We start from the raw sequence: 25,427 nt of genomic DNA, 5'->3' as shown, positions 1-25,427 counted from the left end.
GACCACATTTGGATTATGGTGTTCAGTTCTGGCTACCTCATTATAGGAAGGATGTGGAACTTTAGAGAGGGTGTGGAGGGGGATTTTCTCTTTAGAGTGATGGAGAATGAGGGGTGACTTAATAGAGGCAAAGATCAAGTGGATAGCAAGAGATTTTTTCCCAGGGCAGAAGTGGCTAATATAAGGGGCCCTAATTTTTAGATGATTGAAAGAAAGTATGGGGGGGGGAATGTCAGAGGTAATTTTTTTTACACAGAGGGTGGTGGGTGTGTGGAACACACTGCCAGAGGTGGTGGTAGAGGCAGATACATTATGGAAATATAAGAGATTCTTAAGTAGGCACATACATTATAGAAAAGTGGAGGGCACTTTAAGAGAGAAGGTTTAGATTGATCTTAAGGTAAATAAAAAGGTCAGCACAACACTGTGGGCTGAAGGGCCTCTATTGTGTTGTAATGTTCTGTGTTCTTATCCCGGAATTCCAAACCACCAGTGTCTGGAATGTCACAAATACAACGGTTCCTGAACACATAGACTATGGATATTGAAGCTGCCATAATTAGCATTAACCAAATATAAATAGAAACATTCACCTCTGTGCTTTTTAAAAGGTGCCATCATTAGATTCAGCTAATACTTACCACAGGAACACAGATTACAGATTACCCATTCAGACATAGATCTCTTTGATAATTTCATCTCAATTGAGAGCAAAACTGGTATTAGAACATAGAACATTACAGCACAATACAAGCTCTTTGGGCCATGATGGCTCAACCCTTTAACCTGCTCTAAGGCCAATCTAACCCTTCCCTTCCCCCATAGCTCTCCATTTTTCTATGATCGTGTGACTCACTCTTAAATAACCCTAACGTATCTACAGTGTAGGCATATACAGTATATATAGCTAGGGTGCCTAAGACTTTTGCACAGAACTGTAGTAACTTCATGTATTGCGATGTAAAAAAAAATCATGATATATGTGAGTGATGATAAATCTGATTCTGATATGGGTCTCTATCGTGAACTGAGATTGGGAAGAGGGTAGAGAGAGGGGGATCATGGCTGGGGAAAGGACAGGGAGCAGGAACACCAGAGAGACATTCTGTAATGATCAATTGTTTCCAATCAAATGACCTTGCCTGGTGTCTCAGGGCTGTGTGTGCCTGCACTCTCTACCACCTGTCTCACATCCCCTCCTGTGACGCTGCATCCTCACCATTCCTAGTATCCTGTGCCCCTGCCAGATTTACAAACCCGCTCTCCACTCCACATTGACAAATACAGTGCTGTACACATATCTTAGACACCCTAGCTATATATACGTGCCTAAGATGTTTGCACAGTACTGTACCTCTACTAGCAGGGCATTCCACACACTCACAACTTCCTGTGTAAAAAAAAACTTACCTCTGACATCCCCCTCTACTTTCTTCCAATCACCTTAAAATTATGTTTCCTCATATTAGCCATTTCTGTCCTGGTAAAAAAAAGTCCTTGGCTGTCCACTCTGTTTATACCTTTTATCATCTCGTACACCTCTGTCAGGTCACCTCTCATTATCCTTCACTCTAAGGAGAAAAACACTAGCTTGTTCAACCTCTCCTCTTAAGATACGCTCTCTAATCCAGGCAGCATCCTGGTAAATCTCCTCTGTTCTCTCTCTAAAGGTTTATATGATTATTTTATTTGCTCTGTGTGCTGTTTTCCATGTACAGGAATTGATAGAACTAGAATAACATAACATGCTTTTATTATTAAACAGGTTATGACTTGCTTTCATTGTTTATAATTCTACAACTATAGGAAAGGACCTTACTGTAATATCGCAATAGATCTATTTTATTTCCATTTTATATCAAAATGTTTTAAGAGAAGTTTGGATAGGTACATAGATAAGAGCAATGGCCCAGTTGCAGGTAGATGGAACTAGGCAGAGGACCAGGCTAGCATGGAATAGAATGGGCCAAAGGGTCTGTTTCAGTGCTTTAGGTTAATGGTATGTCAGTCAAACAGCCTTGTTGTTGGGTGGGATGCCAAATGACAATTAGTAAATACTGAATATTTCCCGAATATGTGCCTTGGCATTGTTCATTTCCTTCCACAGACGCTGCCAGACCTGCTGAGTTCATCTAGCATTTTGTGTGTGTTGCTCCAGATTTCCAGTATCTGCAGAATTTTCTTTGTTTTTTTTCAATCATCTCCAATTTGCATTGCTCCTCTATTAGTGTTGTTGGCTTTGGCTGCATGATCAGCACACTGTAATCATCTCTGTAGAGCTCCCTTTCCTCCTTTAATGGCATCATTGAGGATGCCAGGGCTACCAGAGCAGTTCAGGGTATCCTGCAGTCACTGACACCCCAAGGCCTCTCTACTGTCTATAAGGCACCAGTCCTGAGTGTGATGGACACTTCCCACACGCCGGAGAGATTGCAGCTATTGAGAAGCTCGAAGTCATCAAATACAAAGAAGCTTGCTCAATCAGTTCCCTAATACCCTAAATACTCCCTTCATCTACAGCTGCCACACAGTGGCTACAAAATGCAGTGCAGTTACTCAGCTGACAGCATCTCTCACCCAGAGCAGCGGATGCAGGGGAAACACTGCCACCTGCAGGCTCGCCTCCAAGTTACACAGCGGCCTGAAATCAGAATCCGGTTTAACATCACCGGCAAATATCGTGAAATTTGTTGTCTTTGCAGCAGCAGTACAGTGCAGTACGTAATAATAGAGGAAAAGATTGTTAATGACAGTATGAATATACATAATAAATGGTTACAGCCAGGTTTAATTGTCATGCAGCCACACACACACCAAGACAAAACAGGGCCAAAGTGCAAAACACAATTGCAGCACATCGCACATCCCCATAACCTGAGCAAACTAGATGTCAACAAGGAAGCCTGGCTCAGAGTTGGAGACTCTTCCCAGAAACAGAGGGGTTCCTTTATCAAAAACACATAATAAAAGACCAACAAATTCAAGCTAATAAATGCAGAAAATGGCAAGAGAAACTAGAAACAATCCAACACACTACAGGATCCTGTAGCAATTTAAACTCAATCTGATTACCTACACAAGCACAATCAAGTGGTAAACAACATTTGTTTACCTGCGGTGCAGGCTCGAAGGGCCGAATGGTCTACTTCTGCACCTATTGTCTATTGTCTATTCACCAAAGTCTTGCTTTAAAATACAAACTCATTAAGGACACCATACCTTACTATACAAGCCTGACCAGTTTCACAAATTATATTACAACTGATCCACTATTACAGATAGAACAATCCATAATAACAGTCTGGATATAAGATTTACAGGATAAACAAGCAACAACTTACTTAATAGATATCACCATTCCAAACACACACAACATACAGAAATCAATACGTGAAAAACACCAGAAATACGCTAAATTTAAAGAGGAAATTGAAAGACTATGGAACATGAACAGGGTATCCATTGTCCCAATTAGTAATATCTACAACTGGCATCATCCCAAAGTTGCTACACAATAACATTAAACAATTAGCTATATTTATATAAATCTTCAAAAAACCACAATACTAAACACCACTAGAATAGTCTGAAGATTCCTAGCAATTGACAGTGCCAGTGCCAGTGTCTGGCTATGCCCATAACTCAGGTCTTATCAGCTAGAGCTGAGAGAAAAAACAAATAATAATAATAATAATAATAGCCCATCGGACAGGTGGAGCTTGTCAGCCTTGGACAGCAGCCTGACTAGGAGAAGGAACACTCTGATTTTAAACCCCCGCTGCCTTGCGGCCATACCCACCCATGGGAAAGGCTTCTGGAGTAAACCCCGAGGAAGAAATCTGGAGCCGGGTTCCTTAAGGCACTTTGATGTTGTTTCCAACTTCACCCTGGCAACCTTGGCAACAATACTGGTGCCAAGCTGTATCGACGCTTGCCCTTCCCCTGGACTACATCAGTGACGTGGAGAGCAGGAACCTGCTGCATGGGCAACAGCCGGTTCTTCAAATCTTCCTGTCCAGGCTTGCACCCTGGAGAGGACACGGTCCACCAGAGGGGCAAACCCATGATCCTCTAGGATCAACAGCTGCCTACTGTCATTATTAGCCCAAGTCCCTGAGTGGCATGGTCTGAAGACTATATGCTTCACAACATATGTCAGTGATATTACAGATGTTTCTGATTCAGAACTACATGCAATACCCGATAAAAGATCTGACCAATGTTTTATACAGGGAGACTGCTCCTACAGTGGGACCAGGAGCAACACACAAAGTGCTGTGGATCAGGCAGCATCTATGTAGGGATGTGGACAGTCAATACGTTCTGGGTCAAGACCATAACATGTAGGAGCAGAATTCGGCCATTTGGCCCATCGAGTCTGCTCCACCATTTCATCACTATTGATCTATTTTCCCTCTCAGTCCCAATCGGACAGGTGAGTCTCGTCAATCTCCTAAATATTTTCCCTCTCAGTCTCCTGCCTTCTCCCTGTATCCCTTCATGCCCTGAGCAATCAAGAATCTATCAACTTCTGCCTTAAATATATAACGAATTTCACCTTTCATCTGGCGCATTTATTGGCTCCTTTTATGTTCTGTAAAGTTGATGCATATCCTACTCTGTTCAGATGTAGGTCATCAGGGGCCCAGCTTCAGAATAGAAGGATGTCCCTTTAGGAAAGAGATTTCTTTAACCAGGGGTGTTGAATCTAGGGAATTTGTTGCCACAGACAGCTGTGGAAGCAAAGTCATTATACAGTTCCTATAAAAAGTATTCACCCCCCACCCCCGGAGGTGTTCATGTCTTATTGTTCTACAAGATTGAATCACAGTGGATTTAATTTGGTTTTTTTGACACTGAACAACAGAAAAAGACTATTTCGTGCCAAAGTGAAAGCCAAACATAGCGTTCAGTCTGATGGCCAGAAAGCTCAATTTTGGTTTCATCAGACTATTGAACTCTCTTCCAGCTGACTTCAGAGTCTCCCACGTGCCTTCTGGCAAAATCTAGCTGAGATTTCATGTGAGCTTTTTTCAACAGTGCCCTTTCGTTTGCCACTCTCCCATAAAGCTGCATCTGGTAAAGTACCTGGGCAACAGTTGTATGCACAGTCTCTCCCAACTCAGCCACTGAAGCTTGTAGCTCCTCCAGAGCTGTCATAGGTCTCTTGGTGGCCTCCCTCACTAGTCCCCTTCTTGCATGGTCACTCAGTTTTTGAGGACAACCTGCTCGAGGCAGATTTAAGCTGCACCACATTCTTTCCATTTTTTGATGATTGACTCCAAAGGATATTCAGTGACTTGGAAATTTTCTTGTATCCAGCTCCTGTCCTGTGCTTTTCAATAACCTTTGTGCAGATTAGCTTGGAGTGTACTTTTGTCTTCATGGTGTAGTTTTTGCCAGGATACAAACTCACCAGCAGTTGGGACCTTCCAGAAATAGGTGTATTTTTACTACAATCAATTGAAACATCTTGACTGCACACGGTGATCTCCATTTAACTAACCATTTAACTAATTATGTGACTTCCAAAACCAATTGGCTGTACCAGTGATGATATGGTATGTCATATTAAACTTCTGCAATCAATTATTTTGTGTTTTATATTTGTAATTAATTTAGATCACTTTGTAGAGATTCGTTTTCACTTTGACATGAAAGTCTTTTCTGTTGACCAGTGTCAAAGAAGCCAAATTAAATCCACAGTGATTCAATGTTGTAAAACACTAAAACATGAAAGCTTCCAAGGAGTTGAAAACCTTTTATAGGCGCTGAATATCTTTAATGTGGAGGTGATTTCTTGATTAGTCAAGGTGTCAAGGGTTATGGGAAAATGGTAGAAGATTGGGCTGCAGAGGAATAATAAATCAGCCATAATCAAATGGTGGAGCAGACTCATTTGGATGAATGACCTGATTCTCTTTCTATGTTGTATGGTCTGGTGACCTTCCCTTGTGCTTCCTTACCTATGATATCCACGTGTGCAGCCAGCTTTGGCGATACTTGTACAAAGTTGGGAACCTTTTCATATTCTTTCCAGCTGTGAAGTTTGGCCGCATGTCCAAGAAACAGCGAGACAGCCTGCACGCTGAGGTTCAAAGGCATCGCATGGAACAGGAGAGGCAGCCAGGCAAGCCCGAGGCTCCAGATTTGACCTACTGCCCCGGTCCTCATGCACTGAGCCAGAGTAAGCTCACCCAGGACCCCTTCCCCAGTGGACAGGGCCCCGGCACTGGAGTGCCTGAGGTCAGAGCTCATCCCTACTGCGCAGTAGAGGTACCACAGCCGCCACCACTGCCTCAGCCTGGCCTGCAGCTGGTGGAGGTGAAGCCAGCAGGAGGGACGGATTTCCTGACCCGGTCTGGCTTCCCGCGACTCCAGGGTGGTGCACTGAGCTCAGAGCTGGGTAAGTGGGGTGCCACACCCATTTGGGACCGCTTACTCTGCCCACACATACGTACAACTCCCCCCCCATCCCACCCACTCCAGCCCATCACCCTACTTGCACCTAATCACCCTACCACTCCCCCAGCCTGTGGGGCAGGGTTTCCACTCTGCTCGAAGGTTTTGTGTGCGTGTGAGACCAGAATGTCAGTCACCGCGGGAGCACGCATGGATACTGTGTGACAGTGAGCACACACGGGTCCTGTGCATCATTCTAGTGTGTGTATCACTGTGTTTGTGTGTGCGTGTGTATTGTAAAACAGTCAGTGATCACTTTAGTACGTTCCTCCTGTACATAATAAAGTGGCCACTATGTGTATGTTTGTGGTCTTCTTGCTGCTGTGGCCCAACCACTTCCAGATTCGATGTGCTGTGTGTTCAGAGATGCTCCCCTGCACACCTCTGTTGTAGCACATGGCTGTTTGAGTTACTGTCACCTTGAACCAGTCTGGCCATTCTCCTCTGACCTCTCTCATTCACCCACAAATCTACCACTCACTGGATGTTTTTTTGTTTTTTGCACCATTCTCTGTAAACTCTAGAGACTGTTGTGTGTGAAAATCCCAGGAGATCAGCAGTTTCTGAGATACTCAAACCACCCCATCTGGCACCAACAATCAATCCACAGTCAAAGTCACTTAGACACATTTCTTCCCCCATTCTGATGTTTGGTCTGAACAACTGAACCTCTTGACCATGTCCGCATGCTTTTATGCACAGAGTTCCTGCTGATTAGATATGTGTATTAATGGGCACTGTATGTCTGAGTATGTATTGCTGTGACAGTGTATCACTCCAGTTTTGACCTCTCACTCCACACAGACCGTGTGATCCAGAACGTGGTTAAGTCTCACCGGGAGACCTGCCAGTTTCTGCCCGAACAGCTGAACGCCCTTCGTTGGAAGGTTTTCTCACAGATGGAGATTGAGAGTTACCAGAAGAAGGTGGGTCTATGTGGGGGTCTCTGATTCAGGGGTCGGTTCTCTCCGCAGCACACGCACTACAGACTTCTCATTGACCAGGAACAAACTGTCCAAACCTGTCACTCACAGAGCCACACTGTGGCTGAGTCAGTGAGGAGGGAGCACCTCATTGTAAGAGGGCTGTGAGGTGGGAGAGTCGCAATGCAGGAAGGATGGTGACAATGGATTGCCATCCTGTGGGAGTGGCGATGAGGAGGGAGGGCTGTCAGTGAGGAGGGTGTGCTGTACTGTGGGAGGGGCGGTGACGAGGGATCTTGCGCTATCTTGCTATGCTCATCTTAACTACTGCGGTTTCTATATTTCAGCAGTGACCACACAGTATCCCACAGTCTATTGTTCAACTTACGTTTAGTCATTTATATTTTACTAATTGTTTGTCTCCCTCTCTTTTTCACTTTTTTATTCCTCTCTCTCCCTCATTTCCCTCCATCCCTCTCTTTCCCTCTCATTATCTCCCTCTGCCACTTGCTCTTCTGGCTGTTCTTCCATTCTCACCCCATGGCCTTCTTTTCTCCCCTCTCCCCTTCTACCTTTGCCCCTGTCCCATCCCCACTCTTTCAATATCTGCTTCTCTCCCTCTCTCACTACATCTTTTCCCATTCTTCCAATGCCCCTCTCCTCCAAACCCCTCCTGTTCCCACCCTTCCTCCAACATCCCTCCACTCCAACAAACCTCCTTTCCCTTCCACCCCTTCCCTCCTCCCACCACCAGTCCATCGCGGAGATGTGGCAGAAATCAGCCCATGCCATCACCGGCGCAATCCAGTATGTGGTGGAGTTTGCCAAACGCATCGACGGCTTCCTGGACCTTTGCCAGAATGACCAGATCGTGCTGCTGAAAGCAGGTGAGACATGATCAGAGACCCTGTCGACACAGATCAGCTGACCTGCTATGTCCCTGTGGACAGAGGAGTGCAGGAGAGTTTCTACCCTCAGTGTGAAAGTCTTCAGACAGGCAGAGGGTGGAGAAGCCATGAGATGTTCATCTTCACCAGAGCAGGTTAATCAAGATTCAATGGAGGTTAAAGAAAGGAAGGCAGCCCAAAGTGTCATCGTGCTTCCAGCACCAATGTGGTGTGCCCACAACTTACTAACCCTAACCCATATGTCATTTTGGAAGGTGAGAGGGAACTGGAGCACCCAGAGGAAACCCACATGGTCATGGCTAAAATGTACAAACTCCTTACAGACAGGGGCAGAATCAAACCCAGGTGGCGGCTGGGGCTGTAATCGCAGTTAGCGCTAAACTACTCTGCCACCCTAGTGTTCCAACACACACAAAATGCTGGGGGAACTCAGCAGGTCAGGCAGCATCTATGGAGAGGAATAAATAGTTGATGTTTCTGGCATCGGGACTGGAAAAGAAGATGGGGGACAGATACCCATGATGAATTTATTAAGTACGCACGCAAGAAAATGAATCCCAGGGTTGTACATGGTGACATATACGATATGCATTTTGATAATTATTTTACATTGAACTTTGCCCTTTCTCCAAGGACACCAAGGCACAGATACAACCCCAGAAAAGGTGGTTAGGGCCCTCGTCTGCCTGCTGCCTGTATCCTTGAAAGGCCAACTTGGCCAGAAACAAACCGGCCAGGAGATACCACAAGCAGCCTTCTCCCCTCCACACCAGGTTACCAGGTTCTCAGGCTTCTGTTCTTCTGCCCGAGGGGGGAGCAGAGTAGAGAGAATGACCGGGATGGGTGGGTGGGTCTTTTGATTATGCTGGCTGCTTTACTGAGGCAGTAGGAAGCGTCAGCCAAGGCCGAGAGGGAAAACTGGTTTCCATGATGTGCTGAGCTGCACATGACTGCTCTTTGCAGTTTCTCACAGTCATGTACAGAGCAGTTGTCGTACCAAGCCGTGGTGCATCTGGATAGGATGTTTTCTATGGTGCAGGACTAGGCTAACGTCCTTGCTTACTGTGTCCACCACAGGCTCACTGGAGGTGGTGCTGCTGAGGATGTGTCGCGCATTCAATCCCGCCAACAACACTGTTTTCTTCGAGGGCAAGTTTGCTGGACCTGAGCTCTTCCACTCCCTGGGTAAGGGAACTGCTTCCTGCCCCCCACCCCCAACAACATGGCCTCAGATTGAAGGGAGGGAGTTCAGGACCAGAACATCAATTCCCCATTCCATGCTGTCTCCCCCTTCTCTCTCTTCCCATTCTCCTACTCTACCTCTACCTCTCACAGTCATACCACACAGAAACAGGCCCTTCAGCCCAACTCATCCAACCTGTCTCTGTTACCCAACAAGCCAGCCCCATCTGTCCATATTTGGCCCAAAGCCCGCAAAATCTCTCTGATCCATGTATTTATCTAGATGGCTTTTAAACATTGGCATTGTACCCACCTCAACCACTATTTCTGGCAGCTCATTCCAAATATGCATCACCCTTTGTGTGAAAAAACTGCCCCAATGTCGCTTTCCAGCCTGTGACCTGAAATATATGCCCTCTTTCTCTCCATTTCCATCTCTCTCTCCTTACTATAATCAATCTGTTTCTTTACTTTGCCTCTTCCTCTCTCTCTCACACTCCCTCTCTTTCTTGCTTATCGCTCTCTCTCCCCCTCTTTCTTGCTTTCTCTCTCACTCATTTCTCCCACCTCTCTCTCCCTTTATCTTGTTTTCAGCAACCCCTCCTTGGGAAAAAGACTATGTACTTTTACCCTGTACTAAACACACACCTCCACTCTGAGAAACAAGCCTCAGCTTCCTACCACTGTCATGAACCCAATCCGCACTTCGCCCCCACCCACCCCAAATCCCATGTGACTTAACTTACCAGACCAGTATGCTCTCTTGGTTAACTCCTTTCAGAACTCTAGGAGATTTGAAAGGCATGGCTTCCCACACGTAACCAAACCAGACCATGTCCCTCCAAATGTTAGTAGAACCTGCCCCTCAGTATCCCCTCCAGCAATTTACCCATCACCAATGTCAGACGCAATGACCTGTGGTTTCCGAGTTTGCTTTTGCTACCCTCTAATAACAATGGAATCACATCTGGCACTCTCCAGTCCTCTGGAACTTCACCTGAGGTCACGGGTGAAGCAAGAATCCCTGCAAGGACCTTAGCAATTTCTTCTCTAGCTTCCCACCAGGTCAGGTCCTGGGGATTTACTTACCTGAATACACTTTAAAGACTGCAATATCTCCTCTCTGCTAATTTATCTGTGGTCCAAGACAACTGGCTTCTGCCCCATTCCTTCCCAGTTCTAGCTCAAAATTTTGACTGTTTCACCCCTCGATAGATGCTGTGTTCTTCCAGCACTTTGTACCACACATTTCCCCCACTTCTTAACTTCCATAATTTTCCCCACAGTAAAAACTGAAGAGAAATATTCATTAAAAGTCTCAGCCATTTCCTTTCCTCACCCATACAGACAGCCATGATGATCTTTAAGGTACCTATTCTCCCCTTAGCCACCCTTTTACTCTTCCTGCACGTATATCCGAAGAATCTCATGGGATTCCGCTTCACTTTGCTTGCCGGATGGTATTCATATCCTCAGTTTGTCTACTAACTTCTTTTTTGATGACTACAAGAAGAGTAGTTCTTGTCATTAAGGGATTCACTATTCACCGATTGCTTGGGCACAGTGTATGCCTTCCTTTCTTTCTTAATCAGTATCTTTCATCAGCCAGGGTTTCCAAAATCTGCCATCCTTGCCCTTGTCTACTCCTAATATCGCACATTTAAAGACCTGCCACTTAGCAGATTCTCCTTTCCCTGCAAATATACAGCATCAAACAGTACAGTACAGGTCCTTCAGCCCTGTAATATTTTAACTTACTCTAAGATCAATCTAACCCTTCCCTCCTCCATAGCCCTCCATTTTTCTTTCATCCTTGTGCCAACCTAAGAGTTTTTTAAATGTCCCTAATACATGGGCCTCTACCACTACCCTGGCAGTGTGTTACACGCCACCACTCTATGTACAATAAAACAACCTCTAACATTGCCCCTAAACTTTCCTCCAATCACCTTAAAATGGTGACCCCCCCCCCTCCTGTTAGCCATTTCCACCCTGAGGAAAAAGTTTCTGGCTCTCTACTCAATCTGTGCCTCTTATCATCTTGCGCACTTCTATCAAGTCTCCTCTCCCCTCCCTTGATCCATAGTGGAAATCCCTGGCTTGCTCAACCTTTCCTTGTAAGACACACTCCCTAATCCAGGCAGCACCCTCTGCACCCCCTTGAAAGTTTCCACACCCTTCTTATAATGAGGTGACCAGAACACTCCAAGCACATTCTAACCGTCTCATCCCATTAACCATTGCAACATCCCATCTAAAGGCTCCAAAATTCGGTTCAGGACCTGAACCTGTGAATTGACTGTATCATTCACATTCTCATTCTTTATCATTCTCTCTGTCTCTCTCTCCTTTCCTCTCCTCCCCTCCATCTCCCCGTCTCTCTCCTCTCCTGCTCAATCCCACCTCCCCTTTCCTTTCTCTCCTTTCCCATCTCTCTCCTTACTACAATCTTTGTCCCTTGCACTTTGCCTCACCCCTCTCTCTTGCTTATCTCTCTTTCTCTCACTCATCTCCCTCCCCACTCTCTCGCTTTATCTGGATTCCCCCAATTTCTCACTAATCTCCTTACAGCTCTGCATCTCTCTCACTTGCCATCCCTGCCTCAGCCCCTGCACTCTGTGTGATTGACAATGACCCTCAGGACTCTCTCACATCCTCAGTGACCCTCAGGATTCTCTCACGTCCTCAGTAATCCTCAGGACTCTCTCACATCCTCAGTGATCCTCAGGACTCTCTCATGTCCTCAGTGATCCTCAGGATTCTCTCACATCCTCAGTGATCCTCAGGACTCTCTCACGTCCTCAGTGATCCTCAGGACTCTCTCACATCCTCAGTGACCCTCAGGACTCTCTCACATCATCAGTGATCCTCAGGACTCTCTCACATCCTCAGTAATCCTCAGGACTCTCTCACGTCCTCAGTGATCCTCAGGACTCTCTCACATCAGTAATCCTCAGGATTCTCTCACGTCCTCAGTAATCCTCAGGATTCTCTCACGTCCTCAGTAATCCTCAGGACTCTCTCACATCCTCAGTGACCCTCAGGACTCTCTCACATCCTCAGTGACCCTCAGGACTCTCTCATGTCCTCAGTGACCCTCAGGACTCTCGCACGTCCTCAGTGACCCTCAGGACTCTCTCACGTCCTCAGTGATCCTCAGGACTCTCTCACATCCTCAGTGACCCTCAGGACTCTCTCACATCATCAGTGATCCTCAGGACTCTCTCACATCCTCAGTAATCCTCAGGACTCTCTCACATCCTCAGTGATCCTCAGGACTCTCTCACATCAGTAATCCTCAGGATTCTCTCACGTCCTCAGTAATCCTCAGGACTCTCTCACATCCTCAGTGACCCTCAGGACTCTCTCACATCCTCAGTGACCCTCAGGACTCTCTCACATCCTCAGTGATCCTCAGGATTCTCTCACATCCTCAGTGACCCTCAGGACTCTCTCACGTCCTCAGTGACCCTCAGGACTCTCTCACATCCTCAGTGATCCTCAGGACTCTCTCACGTCCTCAGTGATCCTCAGGACTCTCTCACGTCCTCAGTGACCCTCAGGATTCTCTCACATCCTCAGTGACCCTCAGGACTCTCTCACGTCCTCAGTGACCCTCAGGATTCTCTCACATCCTCAGTGACCCTCAGGACTCTCTCACGTCCTCAGTGACCCTCAGGACTCTCGCACATCCTCAGTAATCCTCAGAACTCTCTCACATCCTCAGTGACCCTCAGGACTCTCTCACGTCCTCAGTGACCCTCAGGACTCTCGCACGTCCTCAGTGATCCTCAGGACTCTCTCACGTCCTCAGTGACCCTCAGGACTCTCGCACATCCTCAGTGACCCTCAGGACTCTCGCACGTGCTCAGTGGGATTGACAGTGACCCTCACATCCTCCAATCTCTTGCTCGACAGGTTGCAAGGATTTGATCAACATGATATTTGAGTTTTCCAATGCGATGTGCTCACTGCGTTTCTCCGAGCAGGAACTTGCCCTCTTCACTGCCACGGTGCTCATATCCACAGGTGAGGGTCCCTAAGGGGAGAGGTGGGGTCAGTGGGGTGGTGGGGGGGGCTTCCTTCAAGCTTCAGGGCTTAATGGGCAAAATCTGGGAGAATCCGAAATATTTCTCTCATCTATAAGGCACAGGTCAGAAGTGTAATGGAAAACCCTCCACTTCCCTGTGTGGAGTTAGATCGTACACTCAGCATCCGCCACATTACCCCTCCACCCCCATGCCCCCCCTGCCCATCTACAAGTCAAGAGTGTTATGGGACACCCTCCACTTCCCTGGGTGGAGTTAGCCCACAAACTCAGCATTCGTCACATTGCCCCTCCCCTCCCCCTCCTGTCTACGTCAGGAGTGTGATGGAACATTCTGCATTTCCCTGGGTGGAGTCAGTTCAGCCACATTACCTCTCCCACCCCCACCTGTGTCAGGGCACTCTCCACTTCCCTAGTGAGTGTGATTCCAACAATTCCCAAGGAGATCAACACTACCCAGGACAAAGCAGCCCACTCGACTGGCATCCCACCCACATTCCTACACACTCCCTCCCCCGGCACAAAAGCTACAGTGTGCACTGTCTACAAAATGCAGACGCAGTTACTTGCCCAATTTCTCCCACCATCCACCTCTCTCGAAAAGGGGAACACCACCAACTGCAGGGTCCCCCCATCATCCCTACACTCGGCTGCTCTTTCATTGCCGTTGAGCCCGAGACCCAGAAAATCCCTCTTCAGGCACCTTCCCCACACAAACTGTACAGCTTGTGCTACCCCCACACCCTCCCCAAGCGGCAGCTAGGGATGTGTGATAAATGCTGACAGTGTTAGAGAAGGAGTTGTGTAGTTGCTGTAGACCCTTGTTAATGGAGTCTTTCCTTGCCGCGCCCGAACCTTGTGCATAGATCGAATGTGGCTTCAGGAGAAGTTCAAGGTGGAGAGACTCCAGAACAGCCTGCAGCTAGCTTTCAAGCACGTCCTGCAGAGAGAGCGCCGGGAGCCCATCCTCGCCAAGGTAAGCCGGTCGTCCCCAGCAACGGGATACAGCGCAGATTGTGCCCAGCCTCTTCGTCCATGTCCCCTACGTTCCTATCGCAGTCAGGCTGGAACCCTGAGGGGCATCTCTGTTAAGGCTGACCTCTCATAGGATCTTTCCTGACATTAGCCCAATGTTTATTTGATTTTCTACTGTATGTGGGCTTACCATATAACCATTCCTTACCTCCTGTAACCAGGGCCATTTAGTCACCTAACTCTATTTCCCATGTCGCTCTATCTCTCTCCCACACTTAATTCTCTCTCTTTCTCCCCGTCTCCAGTTCCCTGTCACTCCCTGTGACTCTCCACCCTCACCTTACTCTCTCTTTCTCTCTCTCCCCCGCCTTTCTCTCTATCTACCACCTCTCCCTCTTTTTCTTCCTCTCTCTGTTTTTCTCTATATTTTCCCTTGTCATTCTCGCTTCCTGTCTCTCTTCTCATCTCTCTCCCTCTTTCTTTCTCTTACCCCTCACCACTCTCACTTCTCATCTTTCTACCTTCTTGTTTCTCTTCCTCCCCATCCCTCCTCCTCACTCTCTCTCACACATTTCTCTCCCTCCCACACCCTGACCCTTGGGTCAGGCAGCTGAACATCAGCTGGACACCCCTGCTACTGCCTGAGGGATTTCTTCACCTTTTGAAACTATTAAGCCAACTCCTCCCTCAGGGACAGACCTTTGGGACCCTCGAAGAGTGAGTCCTGAGGCCACCCTCTCATCCCAGCTTGGGGTGGGGGGGTTGGGGGTTGTCGCGTAGGAACTAGGATCTTGCTGTGCATCACCAGCAGAGTTGCCACTTGGTGGTGGAACCCAGGACCAAGACGGGACATTCGAACAAGCCCAGGGGCTGCCCTGGTTTCAAAGGGAGTGGACATGGGCAGGAATTGGAGCGGCTTTGGGGTGGAACATTTGGCGGGGGTGGCGGCAGGAGGAAGCTTCAAGTGATTGTGTCCATTTGCTCCCACCAGCTCCCCGCTAAAGTGCAGTGGCTGCAGAACTTGTGTGAGCGACACAGCGAGAGCCTGAGGAACTTCCGTCTGGCCCACCCCTTCATTGCCAACTCCCTCTTCCCCCCACTCTACAAGGAGCTCTTCACCCCGGAGTCCGAGCACTCAGTGCCCTTCAATTTGTGAGTCCAGGCCTCGTCCCAATTCCACATCCTTGGGAGCTGGCAACGAGGGAGCAGGAGAGAAAAGGGCTGGTCATACGGGGCAGAGGGAGGGGAGCCTAGTAGAGGAGACTGAGAAGGGTTGGGTTGACAGGGAAGGGTTGGAATAGAGAGCAGCCAGAGGAGAGGGGCACAAGTTGGTGGGAGAGGGGAAGGTGTAAGGGTGGGGGGGGGGGGGAGATAAAGGATCAATTGGAGGGAGAGAGGCAATTGTGAACTGGGTTATGGGGAGAGGGGCTCAGTGAGATGATAGGAGTGAGAGGGCAAATGAGTGTGTAGGTACACTGACGGGGATAGATTAGTTAGAGTGAGGGGCAGGCGAGAGAACTGGGAGGAATGTGGAGGTGGAGTGAGGGGATAGAGGCAGGTGAGGCAGACATGGAGACTGGGTGGATTGAGGGGAGTGGAGTGGGGGAGGAGGATGGGAGAATAAGAGGACAGATGGGGAGGAGGGGAGAGTGGGGGCAGATAAGACAAGGGGAGGTGGAAAGTGGGGGAGAGTAAGGAGCAGATGGGAAGGAGTGGAGAGTGAGGAGGCAGATGGCACAGAGGGAGGTAGAGAGTGAGGGAGCAGAGGGGAGGGAGGGACACTGATTATTGAGATTCTTTCAGCAGCCACCACACTCCTCTCCACCCCCACAGGACCAATCTCCATGAGTACCCCCACTGCCCCCTACCCTGTTCCCCCAACAGCCTTGTCCAGGGGTAGTAAGGAGACCCTCAGTGCAGGTGGTCCCAAGTCTTCCTTGGAAGAGCCGAGGCAAATGGAAGCCATTCATCCTCCGGCAGACAGCAGGATCAGGAAGCAAGTGTCATTAGCAGCTGATTCCCTGGATCCATTGCCTCAGAGAGGCGGAAAGGTTTGCCGATTGTCAGATGGACAATGGGGCAAAGAATTGGGACTCACTCTCCAGGGAATGAGCAAGTTGACCACCAGCGCAGGCCGAATCCCAATTCAATCCGAGATCCCATCCAATCTTCCAGCGCAAGTTCAGAAGTTAAAGATCCAACTTAGATCATCAGTCAGCTGGTCCTTAGAAGTTAGACTGTGGCCTATTCCGCATTATTTCCATGGCAACCAGGCACAGGCTGACTGAAGATAAGTTTATTTTCTCAAAACAAATGGACTTTTCAAATTTTGCACAGACTATATTCCCAATTGTAGTTTTAGTACAAAGGAAATTAGCTTTTTTTTTCCAATTAATCAAGGGCAGGGGGAAAGAAGCCAATTTCTTGCAAGAAGACGTTTTGGGCTTTTTTCTGAAAAATTGTTTATTTGCCAATTTTTAAAAATCTAAGTAGCTTTGTAAAACTCAGGCATTTTTGGAATATTTTGCATTAGAATATTTAGAAAAAATGTTTAGTTGTAAATATATATATATTTGCATATTTTGTATCTCGAATAAAGAGTTTTGCCAAATAATTTTATTCACTTTTATTAGGGCCTATAAGCCTCGTTTTTAGGTTTAATTTTGCCCTGGATCTCACCAGGATGTAGTCAATGTCAAGGCTGTTCTCTGTTGCCTGTTCCTGTTGCTTGGCACTTCATCCTGTGTAGGTAGCACCATTGTGCTTCGAACCCATTGCCCAGACCAAGAAGGCTCTCACTTGCCCATAAGGTAAATCAAATTTCTGGGCATCCACTCAAACGAGTCCCCATGCACCAGATCTGAGGTAGGACTGCACTGTATGCTGGCTGTTCTGCTGGGCCCATGGAACAAATGTGTAATGGGGGGTGATGGATTCTCCTTGGAAAGCACCTCAACCAAACCTCACTGGGAACAGGAGCCACAAACAATCTGCAGGAGGAACTTTGTGGTTGACCAGCATCTACTAGGGGAGGTAGAATTGTTAGTGTTTCCTGATGCAGAACTTCTACCCAAAATGTCGACATTTCCTTTCCCTCTACAAATGCTGCTCGACTGGCTGAGTTCCTCCAGCAGATTGTCTGTTGCTGCAGTCTCTGAGAAACAAAATGCTGGAGGAACTCAGCAGGTCAGGCAGCATCTGTGGAGGGGAATAAACGGTCAACATTTCGGGCCGAGACCCTTCTCCAGGACTGAAAAGGAACAGGGCAGAAGGCAGAATAAGGTGGACAGAAGGGGAAGGAACACAAACTGGAAGGTGATAGGTGAGTGGAGAAGAGGATCACACAGGAGCTGTGAGAATCTGTTATGAGAGGAGTAGAACATGGGAAAAAGGGAAAGAGGAGGGGAACCAGGGAGTGACGATGGGCAGATGAGGAGAGGGAGTGAGGGAGAACCGGAAAGGGGAATGGAAAGAGTGAAGAGAGAGGGGGAGAAATTATCAGAAGTTGGAGAAATCGATGTTCATGCCATCACATTGGAGGCTACCCTGACAGAATATGAGGTGTTGCTTCTCCAACCTGAGGTTGGCTTCATCTTGGTAGTAGTGGAGGACTTGGACCAACATGGGAAGCCAAATTGAAACTGGTACGTGAGTCCAGGTGAAGGGGAAGGTGGGTTGGTGGAAATGAAGAGATAAAGGCTGGAGATGAAGGAATCTGATAGAAGGAGAGTGGACTAAGGAAGAAAGGGAAGGAAGGGAGGAACCAGAGGGAGGTGATCTGGTTTTTAATCCCATTGCTCTGCCAAGATGGATTGTGCCTGTTAGAGACCCTGGACTGTAAGACTGAGTTCGAGGCTCACTCATCACCTTTTTTAGCCACTACAGTCCTTCCACAGAAGGTTCTCCCATGATTTGGGATGAGGAACAGCTCCTTCCCTTATCTTCCCTAGTCCTAATGAAGTGTCTCTGGCCAAAACATTCCCTCCATATATGCCGAGTTCCTCCAGCATTTTGTGTGTGTTGCTCTGAAGGAACAGCTACATAACTCCATGTATGGTAGAGTTTCAGAGGCATGGAATCTAGAGATCTGGGGTCATTCTGTGTTCACACTGAACTGCTCGAGGGGTTTCTGGGGGCCAAGGTCTGCCTCCTGGAGGTAGTGAGGGGTGAAGGGCCAGGACACTGAGTAGGTTGGGGAGATTTGAAAAGCTGGTTCGGTGCTGGTGAAGGACGCTCGGCACACATCTGAAGATTTGTGAAAGCAGTCATTGTTTTATTGACATTTCTAGTGGAAATTTTCTCAGGACCCGGTCACAGCAAATCCCATCCCAAGGACTGGGACATTCCCAAGAGAAGATCCGGCATGGGAAGGGGGAGGTGGAATCACGTGTGTGAATACTTCTCTTTGCAAGTGTGTGAGTGTGTGTGAGCACGTGTAGCAGCAGAGGCCCACGTGTGCCTGTGTATGTGTGTGTAACATACATGAATGTGTGTGTGTGTATTATGTCCCAGTGTTTCTCTGTCTGCTGCCAGTTTCTGCTTCTGTTCACGTGTCTGTGGGGCAAATGTGTCCATCTGTGCATACCCGGCGTGTTCATTTACTTCCGGCAGCCCGGTGCCAGAAGCAAGGCCGGACCCAGGAGACGCCCATGGGCAATGCATCTACAGGTCCTCTCCGCCGCACAGACCCAGCAGAGCTGTCTGGTAATCGCCCTTCGTGTCGCCCTGTGGAGAGAGAGCTATCAGCACAGAGTCCACGGCCCCACCTAGAGAGTCCAACAACATCATAACATCTCCCCCCTCAGTGGGGGGAGCAGCTAACACTGGGTTGTGGGCTGGAGAGGGGGGGTGAGGGGAGAACGTTACACTGTGGGAGGGTGTGGGGAGAGGTTTATGCTGTGGGGGGTGTGGGGAGAGGTTTATGCTGTGTGAGGGGGTGTGGGGAGAGGTTTATGCTGTGGGGGGGTGTGGGGAGAGGTTTATGCTGTGGGGGGGGTGTGGGGAGAGGTTTATGCTGTGAGGGGGTGTGGGGAGAGGTTTATGCTGTGGGGGGGGTGTGGGGAGAGGTTTATGCTGTGGGAGGGGTGTGGGGAGAGGTTTATGCTGTGAGGGGGGTGTGGGGAGAGGTTTATGCTGTGTGAAGGGGTGGGGAGAGGTTTATGCTGTGGGGGGTGTGGGGAGAGGTTTATGCTGTGTGAGGGGGTGGGGAGAGGTTTATGCTGTGAGGGGGGTGTGGGGAGAGGTTTATGCTGTGGGAGGGTGTGGGGAGAGGTTTATGCTGTGGGAGGGGGTGTGGGGAGGTTTATGCTGTGAGGGGGTGGGGAGAGGTTTATGCTGTGGGGGGTGTGGGGAGAGGTTTATGCTGTGGGAGGGGGTGGGGAGAGGTTTATGCTGTGGGGGGGTGGGGAGAGGTTTATGCTGTGAGGGGGGTGTGGGGAGAGGTTTATGCTGTGGGGGGGTGGGGAGAGGTTTATGCTGTGGGGGGTGTGGGGAGAGGTTTATGCTGTGGGGGGGTGGGGAGAGGTTTATGCTGTGGGAGGGGGTGGGGAGAGGTTTATGCTGTGGGGGGGTGTGGGGAGGTTTATGCTGTGGGAGGGGTGTGGGGAAAGGTTTATGCTGTGGGGGGTGTGGGGAGAGGTTTATGCTGTGGGAGGGGTGTGGGGAGAGGTTTATGCTGTGGGGGGTGTGGGGAGGTTTATGCTGTGGGGGGGTGTGGGGAGAGGTTTATGCTGTGGGAGGGGGTGGGGAGAGGTTTATGCTGTGGGAGGGGGTGTGGGGAGAGAGGTTTATGCTGTGGGGGGTGTGAGGAGGTTTATGCCGTGGGAGGGGTGTGGGGAGAGGTTTATGCTGTGGAGGGGGTGGGGAGAGGTTTATGCTGTGGGGGGTGTGGGGAGGTTTATGCTGTGGGAGGGGTGTGGGGAGAGGTTTATGCTGTGGGGGGTGTGGGGAGGTTTATGCTGTGGGAGGGGTGTGGGGAGAGGTTTATGCTGTGGGGGGTGTGGGGAGGTTTATGCTGTGGGAGGGGGTGGGGAGAGGTTTATGCTGTGGGAGGGGTGTGGGGAGAGGTTTATGCTGTGGGGGGTGTGGGGAGGTTTATGCTGTGGGAGGGGGTGGGGAGAGGTTTATGCTGTGGGGGGTGTGGGGAGAGGTTTATGCTGTGAGGGGGGTGTGGGGAGAGGTTTATGCTGTGGGAGGGGGTGTGGGGAGAGAGGTTTATGCTGTGAGGGGGGTGTGGGGAGAGGTTTATGCTGTGGGGGGTGTGGGGAGGTTTATGCTGTGGGAGGGGGTGTGGGGAGAGGTTTATGCTGTGAGGGGGTGGGGAGAGGTTTATGCTGTGGGAGGGGGTGTGGGGAGAGAGGTTTATGCTGTGGGGGGTGTGGGGAGGTTTATGCTGTGGGAGGGGGTGTGGGGAGAGGTTTATGCTGTGAGGGGGTGGGGAGAGGTTTATGCTGTGGGAGGGGGTGTGGGGAGAGAGGTTTATGCTGTGAGGGGGTGTGGGGAGAGGTTTATGCTGTGGGAGGGGGGTGAGAAGGGTGCTGACTCACTATGCCGAGGCCAGCCGTGCCGCAGATTACCTTGATTGCTGTGTACAGTGACTTCCCGTATTTCTTCCTGTACTCTGCTCGGATGCTCAGGAGATCATTCTCACAATGGGACACAAGCAGCCGGATCAGGGGTCCATCCTTGGTCCCAAATGACTGCAAGCAGATTCCATACACAGAGTGGGTCAGTCAGGTCCCGGATCCCACTCAATCCTCCACACCTGCCCTCTCACCATATCCCTCAAAGCCCCAAACAATCAGGAATCTATCAACTTCCACTTCCATGGACTCGGCCTCCACTGCCGTCTGTGGCAGAGCATCCCATAGATTCACCACTCTCTGGCTAAAAATGTTTCTCCCAACTTCTGTTCTAAAGGGTCGCCCCTCAATTTTGAGGCTGTCCCCTCTAGTTTTGGACACCCCCACCAGAGGAAATATCCTGTCTGCATTCACTTCCTTTCAACATTCGGATGTGTCAATCGGATCCCCATGCATTCCTCTAAATTGAAGTACAGGTCCAAAGCTGCCAAATACGCCTCATATTAACCCCGTCATTCCTGGAATCATCCTCATGAAGCTCCTCTGGACTCTCTCCAATGACAATACATCCTTTCTGTGATAAGGGGACAAAAACTGTGGACAGTACTCCAAGTGAGGCCTGACTAGTGTCTTATAAAACTTAGCATTATCTCCTTGTTGTTATATTCTATTATATGCCAACATTGCATTTGCCTTCTTTACCACAGACTCAAACTGTAAATTAACCTTCTGGGAGTCTTGCACAAGGATGCCTAAGTCCCTCAACCTCTGATGTTTGAACCTTCTCTCCATTTAGATAATAGTCTGCACTGTTTTTCCTGTCATCTAAATGCATTATCATACATTTCCCAACACTGGATTCCATCTGACACTTCTTGCCCATTCTTGCAATTTGTCTATGTCCTGTTGCAATCACATTGCTCCCTCAGCACTACCTACCCCTCCACCTGTCTTGTCACAAAACCATCAATTCCATTATTTCCATTATTCAAATCATTGACAAACAATGTGCAAAGTAGTGGTCCCAATACTGACCCTGAGGAACACCACTAGTCACTGATAGCCAACCAGAAAAAGCCCCTTTTATTCCCACCCGTTGCCTCCTGCCTGTCAACTATTCCTCTATCCCTGCCAGTATCTTTCCTGTAACGCCATAGACCTTGTTAAGCAGCCTCATGTGAGGCATCTTATCAAATGGCTTCTGAAAATCTTAGTAAATGACATCCACTACCTCTTCTTTGTCCACCCAGCTTGTTCTTTCCTTGAAGATTTCCTTCAGATTTGTCAGGCTAGATTTCCCTTTACCGAAACCATGCTGACTTTGACTTACTTTATCATGAGACTGAAAATACCCCAAAACCTCATCCTTAATAATGGACTCCAACACTTTCCCAACCACTGAGGTTAGGCTAACTGGTCTACAACTTCCTCTCTTTTGTCTTCCTCCCTTCTTAAAGAGTGCAATTTTACAGCCCACTGGGACCATGCCAGAATCAAGTGATTCCTGAAAGATCATGACCAATACATATAGAACATAGAACAATACTGTACAGCACCCTTCATCACACAATGTTGTGTCGACCCTTAAACCCTGCCTCCCATATAATCCTCCACCTTAAATGCCTCCATATACCTGTCTAGTAGTCTCTTAAACTTCACTAGTGTATCTGTCTCCACCACTGACTCAGGCAGTGCATTCCACGCACCAACCACTCTCTGAGTGAAAAACCTTCCTCTAATATCCCCCTTGAACTTCCCACCCCTTACCTTAAAGCCATGTACTCTTGTATTGAGCAGTGGTGACCTGGGAAGAGGCGCTGGCTGTCCACTCTATCTATTCCTCTTAATATCTTGTATACCTCTATCCTGTCTCCTCTCATCCTCCTCTCCAGAGAGTAAAACCCTAGCTCCCTTAATCTCTGATCATAATGCATACTCTCTAAACCAGGCAGCATCCTGGTAAATCTCCTCTGTACCCTTTCCAATGCTTCCACATCCTTCCTATAGTGAGGCGATCAGAACTGGACACAGTACTCCAAGTGTGGCCTAACCAGGGTTTTATAGAGCTGCATCATTATCCCGCGACTTTTTAAATTCTATCCCTCGACTTATTAAAGCTAACACTCCATAAGCTTTCTTAACTACCCTATCTACCTGTAAGGCAACTTTCAGGGATCTGTGGACATGTACCCCCAGATCCCTCTGCTCCTCCACACTTCCAAATAACCTGCCATTCACTTTGTACTCTCCCTTGGAGTTTGTCCTTCCAAAGTGTACCACCTCACACTTCTCTGGGTTGAACTCCATCTGCCACTAATCAGCCAACTTCTGCATCCTATCAATGTCTCTCTGCAATCTTCGACAATCCTCTACACTATCTACAACACCACCAACCTTTGTGTCGTCTGCAAACTTGCCAACCCACCCTTCTACCCCCACATCCAGGTCGTTAATAAAAATCATGAAAAGTAGAGGTCCCAGAACCAATCCTAGTGGGACACCACTAGTCACAACCCTCCAATCCAAACGTGCTCACTCCACCACGACTCTCTGCTTTCTGCAGGCAAGCCAATTCTGAATCCACCTGGCCAAACTTCCCTGGATCCCATGCCTTCCGACTTTCTGAATAAGCCTACCATGTGGTACCTTGTCAATACATCTGTTATCTCTTCAGCAATGTCTTTCAGGACTCTGGGATGTAGTCCATCCAGTCCAGGTGACCTATCTACCTTAAGCCCTATCAGCTTGCCTAGCACATTTTCCTTTGTAATAGCAATGGTACCCACTCCTGCTTCCTGACACTCACGGACCTTTAGCATACAGCTAATGTCTTCCATGGTAAAAACTGAAGCAAAGCACTTTTCAAGTTCATCTGACATTTCTTTGTTCCCTTTTACTATCACACCAACATCATCAATGATCCAATATCAACTCTCACTTCCCTTTTATTCTTTGTAGAACTGGAAAAATCTTTTGGTATCCTGCTTTGTATTATTGGCTAGTTTGCCCTCACATTTCATCTTTTCCCTTCTTATAGCATTTTAGTTGCTTTTTATTGTATTTTAAAAGATTCCCAATCATCCAGCTTCCCACTCACTTTTGCTACCTTACACATCCTTTCCTGGGCTTTTATGTAGTCCTTAACCAACTTGTCAGCCACTGCCCCTAGCTTTGCAGGTTGAGAACGTCTTCTTCTGTGGGACATACTGCACCTTGTGATCTATTCCCAGAAACTTCAGCCACCTCTATTCTGCCATCATCCCTGCAGGACCCTCCTCCACTCCACCTGGGCAAGCTCCTCTCTCATGCCTCTGTAATTCCCTTTATTCCATTGCGATGAGAGTTTCTCCACCCTGTCCCAACACACACTCCAGAGTCAGACACAGAGTGAAACTCCCTCTACACTGTCCCAACACACATTCCCGGGGTCAGACACAGAGTGAAGCTCCCTCCACACCGTCCCATCACACACTCCCGGTGTCAGACACAGAGTGAAGCTCCCTCCACACCGTCCCATCACACACTCCCGGGGTCAGACACAGAGTGAATCTCCCTCCACACCGTCCCATCACACACTCCCGGGGTCAGACACAGAGTGAAGCTCCCTCCACACCGTCCCATCACACACTCCCGGGGTCAGACACAGAGTGAAGCTCCCTCCACACCGTCCCATCACACACTCCCGGGGGCAGACACAGAGTGAAACTCCCTCCACACCGTCCCACCACACACTCCCGGGGTCAGACACAGAGTGAAGCTCCCTCCACACCGTCCCATCACACACTCCCGGGGTCAGACACAGAGTGAAACTCCCTCTACACTGTCCCATCACACATTCCCGGGGTCAGACACAGAGTGAAACTCCCTCCACACCATCCCATCACACACTCCCGGGGGCAGACACAGAGTGAAGCTCCCTCTACACTGTCCCATCACACACTCCCGGGGTCAGACACAGAGTGAAACTCCCTCCACACCATCCCATCACACACTCCCGGGGGCAGACACAGAGTGAAACTCCCTCTACACTGTCCCATCACACATTCCCGGGGTCAGACACAGAGTGAAACTCCCTCTACACTGTCCCATCACACACTCCCAGGGTCAGACACAGAGTGAAACTCCCTCCACACCGTCCCATCACACACTCCCGGGGTCAGACACAGAGTGAAGCTCCCTCTACACTGTCCCATCACACACTCCCGGCCCACCCGCATGCCACTTCTGCGGGCTGGAGGAGACCGTGTACCACACGTACATGGAGTGTGCGAGGCTGCAGCCTCTTTTTGTGTATTTGCGTGGGCTGCTTCTCGCCTTCTGGCTGCATTTTAGCCCCACCCTATTTATA

General features: G+C 48.7%; 2 protein-coding genes across 3 annotated transcripts in view; one reads left to right on the top strand and one right to left on the bottom strand.

Annotated features, from left to right (window-relative positions):
• Positions 1–15,814, top strand: part of LOC140735119 (nuclear receptor ROR-alpha A-like) — a 216,995-nt gene extending 201,181 nt beyond the window's left edge. The window contains exons 5-11 of the mRNA XM_073059911.1: positions 6,041–6,406; positions 7,267–7,388; positions 8,140–8,272; positions 9,371–9,478; positions 13,394–13,504; positions 14,390–14,499; positions 15,490–15,814. Of these exons, the coding sequence (XP_072916012.1) occupies positions 6,041–6,406; positions 7,267–7,388; positions 8,140–8,272; positions 9,371–9,478; positions 13,394–13,504; positions 14,390–14,499; positions 15,490–15,654 (1,115 nt within the window). The 3' untranslated portion in view covers positions 15,655–15,814. The remainder of the gene's footprint in view (positions 1–6,040; positions 6,407–7,266; positions 7,389–8,139; positions 8,273–9,370; positions 9,479–13,393; positions 13,505–14,389; positions 14,500–15,489) is intronic.
• A 2,936-nt stretch (positions 15,815–18,750) lies between these two features.
• Positions 18,751–25,427, bottom strand: part of LOC140735709 (annexin A2-like) — a 38,020-nt gene continuing 31,343 nt past the window's right edge. For both annotated transcript variants that reach the window (XM_073061112.1, XM_073061113.1), the window contains exons 12-13: positions 21,074–21,196; positions 18,751–19,223 (exon numbers count right to left, since the gene is read on the bottom strand). In XM_073061112.1, the coding sequence (XP_072917213.1) occupies positions 19,161–19,223; positions 21,074–21,196 (186 nt within the window). In that variant the 3' untranslated portion in view covers positions 18,751–19,160. The remainder of the gene's footprint in view (positions 19,224–21,073; positions 21,197–25,427) is intronic.

Source organism: Hemitrygon akajei, chromosome 11, assembly GCF_048418815.1.
Source record: "Hemitrygon akajei chromosome 11, sHemAka1.3, whole genome shotgun sequence".
In the NCBI taxonomy this organism is placed as follows: Eukaryota; Metazoa; Chordata; class Chondrichthyes; order Myliobatiformes; family Dasyatidae; genus Hemitrygon; species Hemitrygon akajei.
This window is presented reverse-complemented; position numbering and strand designations above follow the sequence as displayed.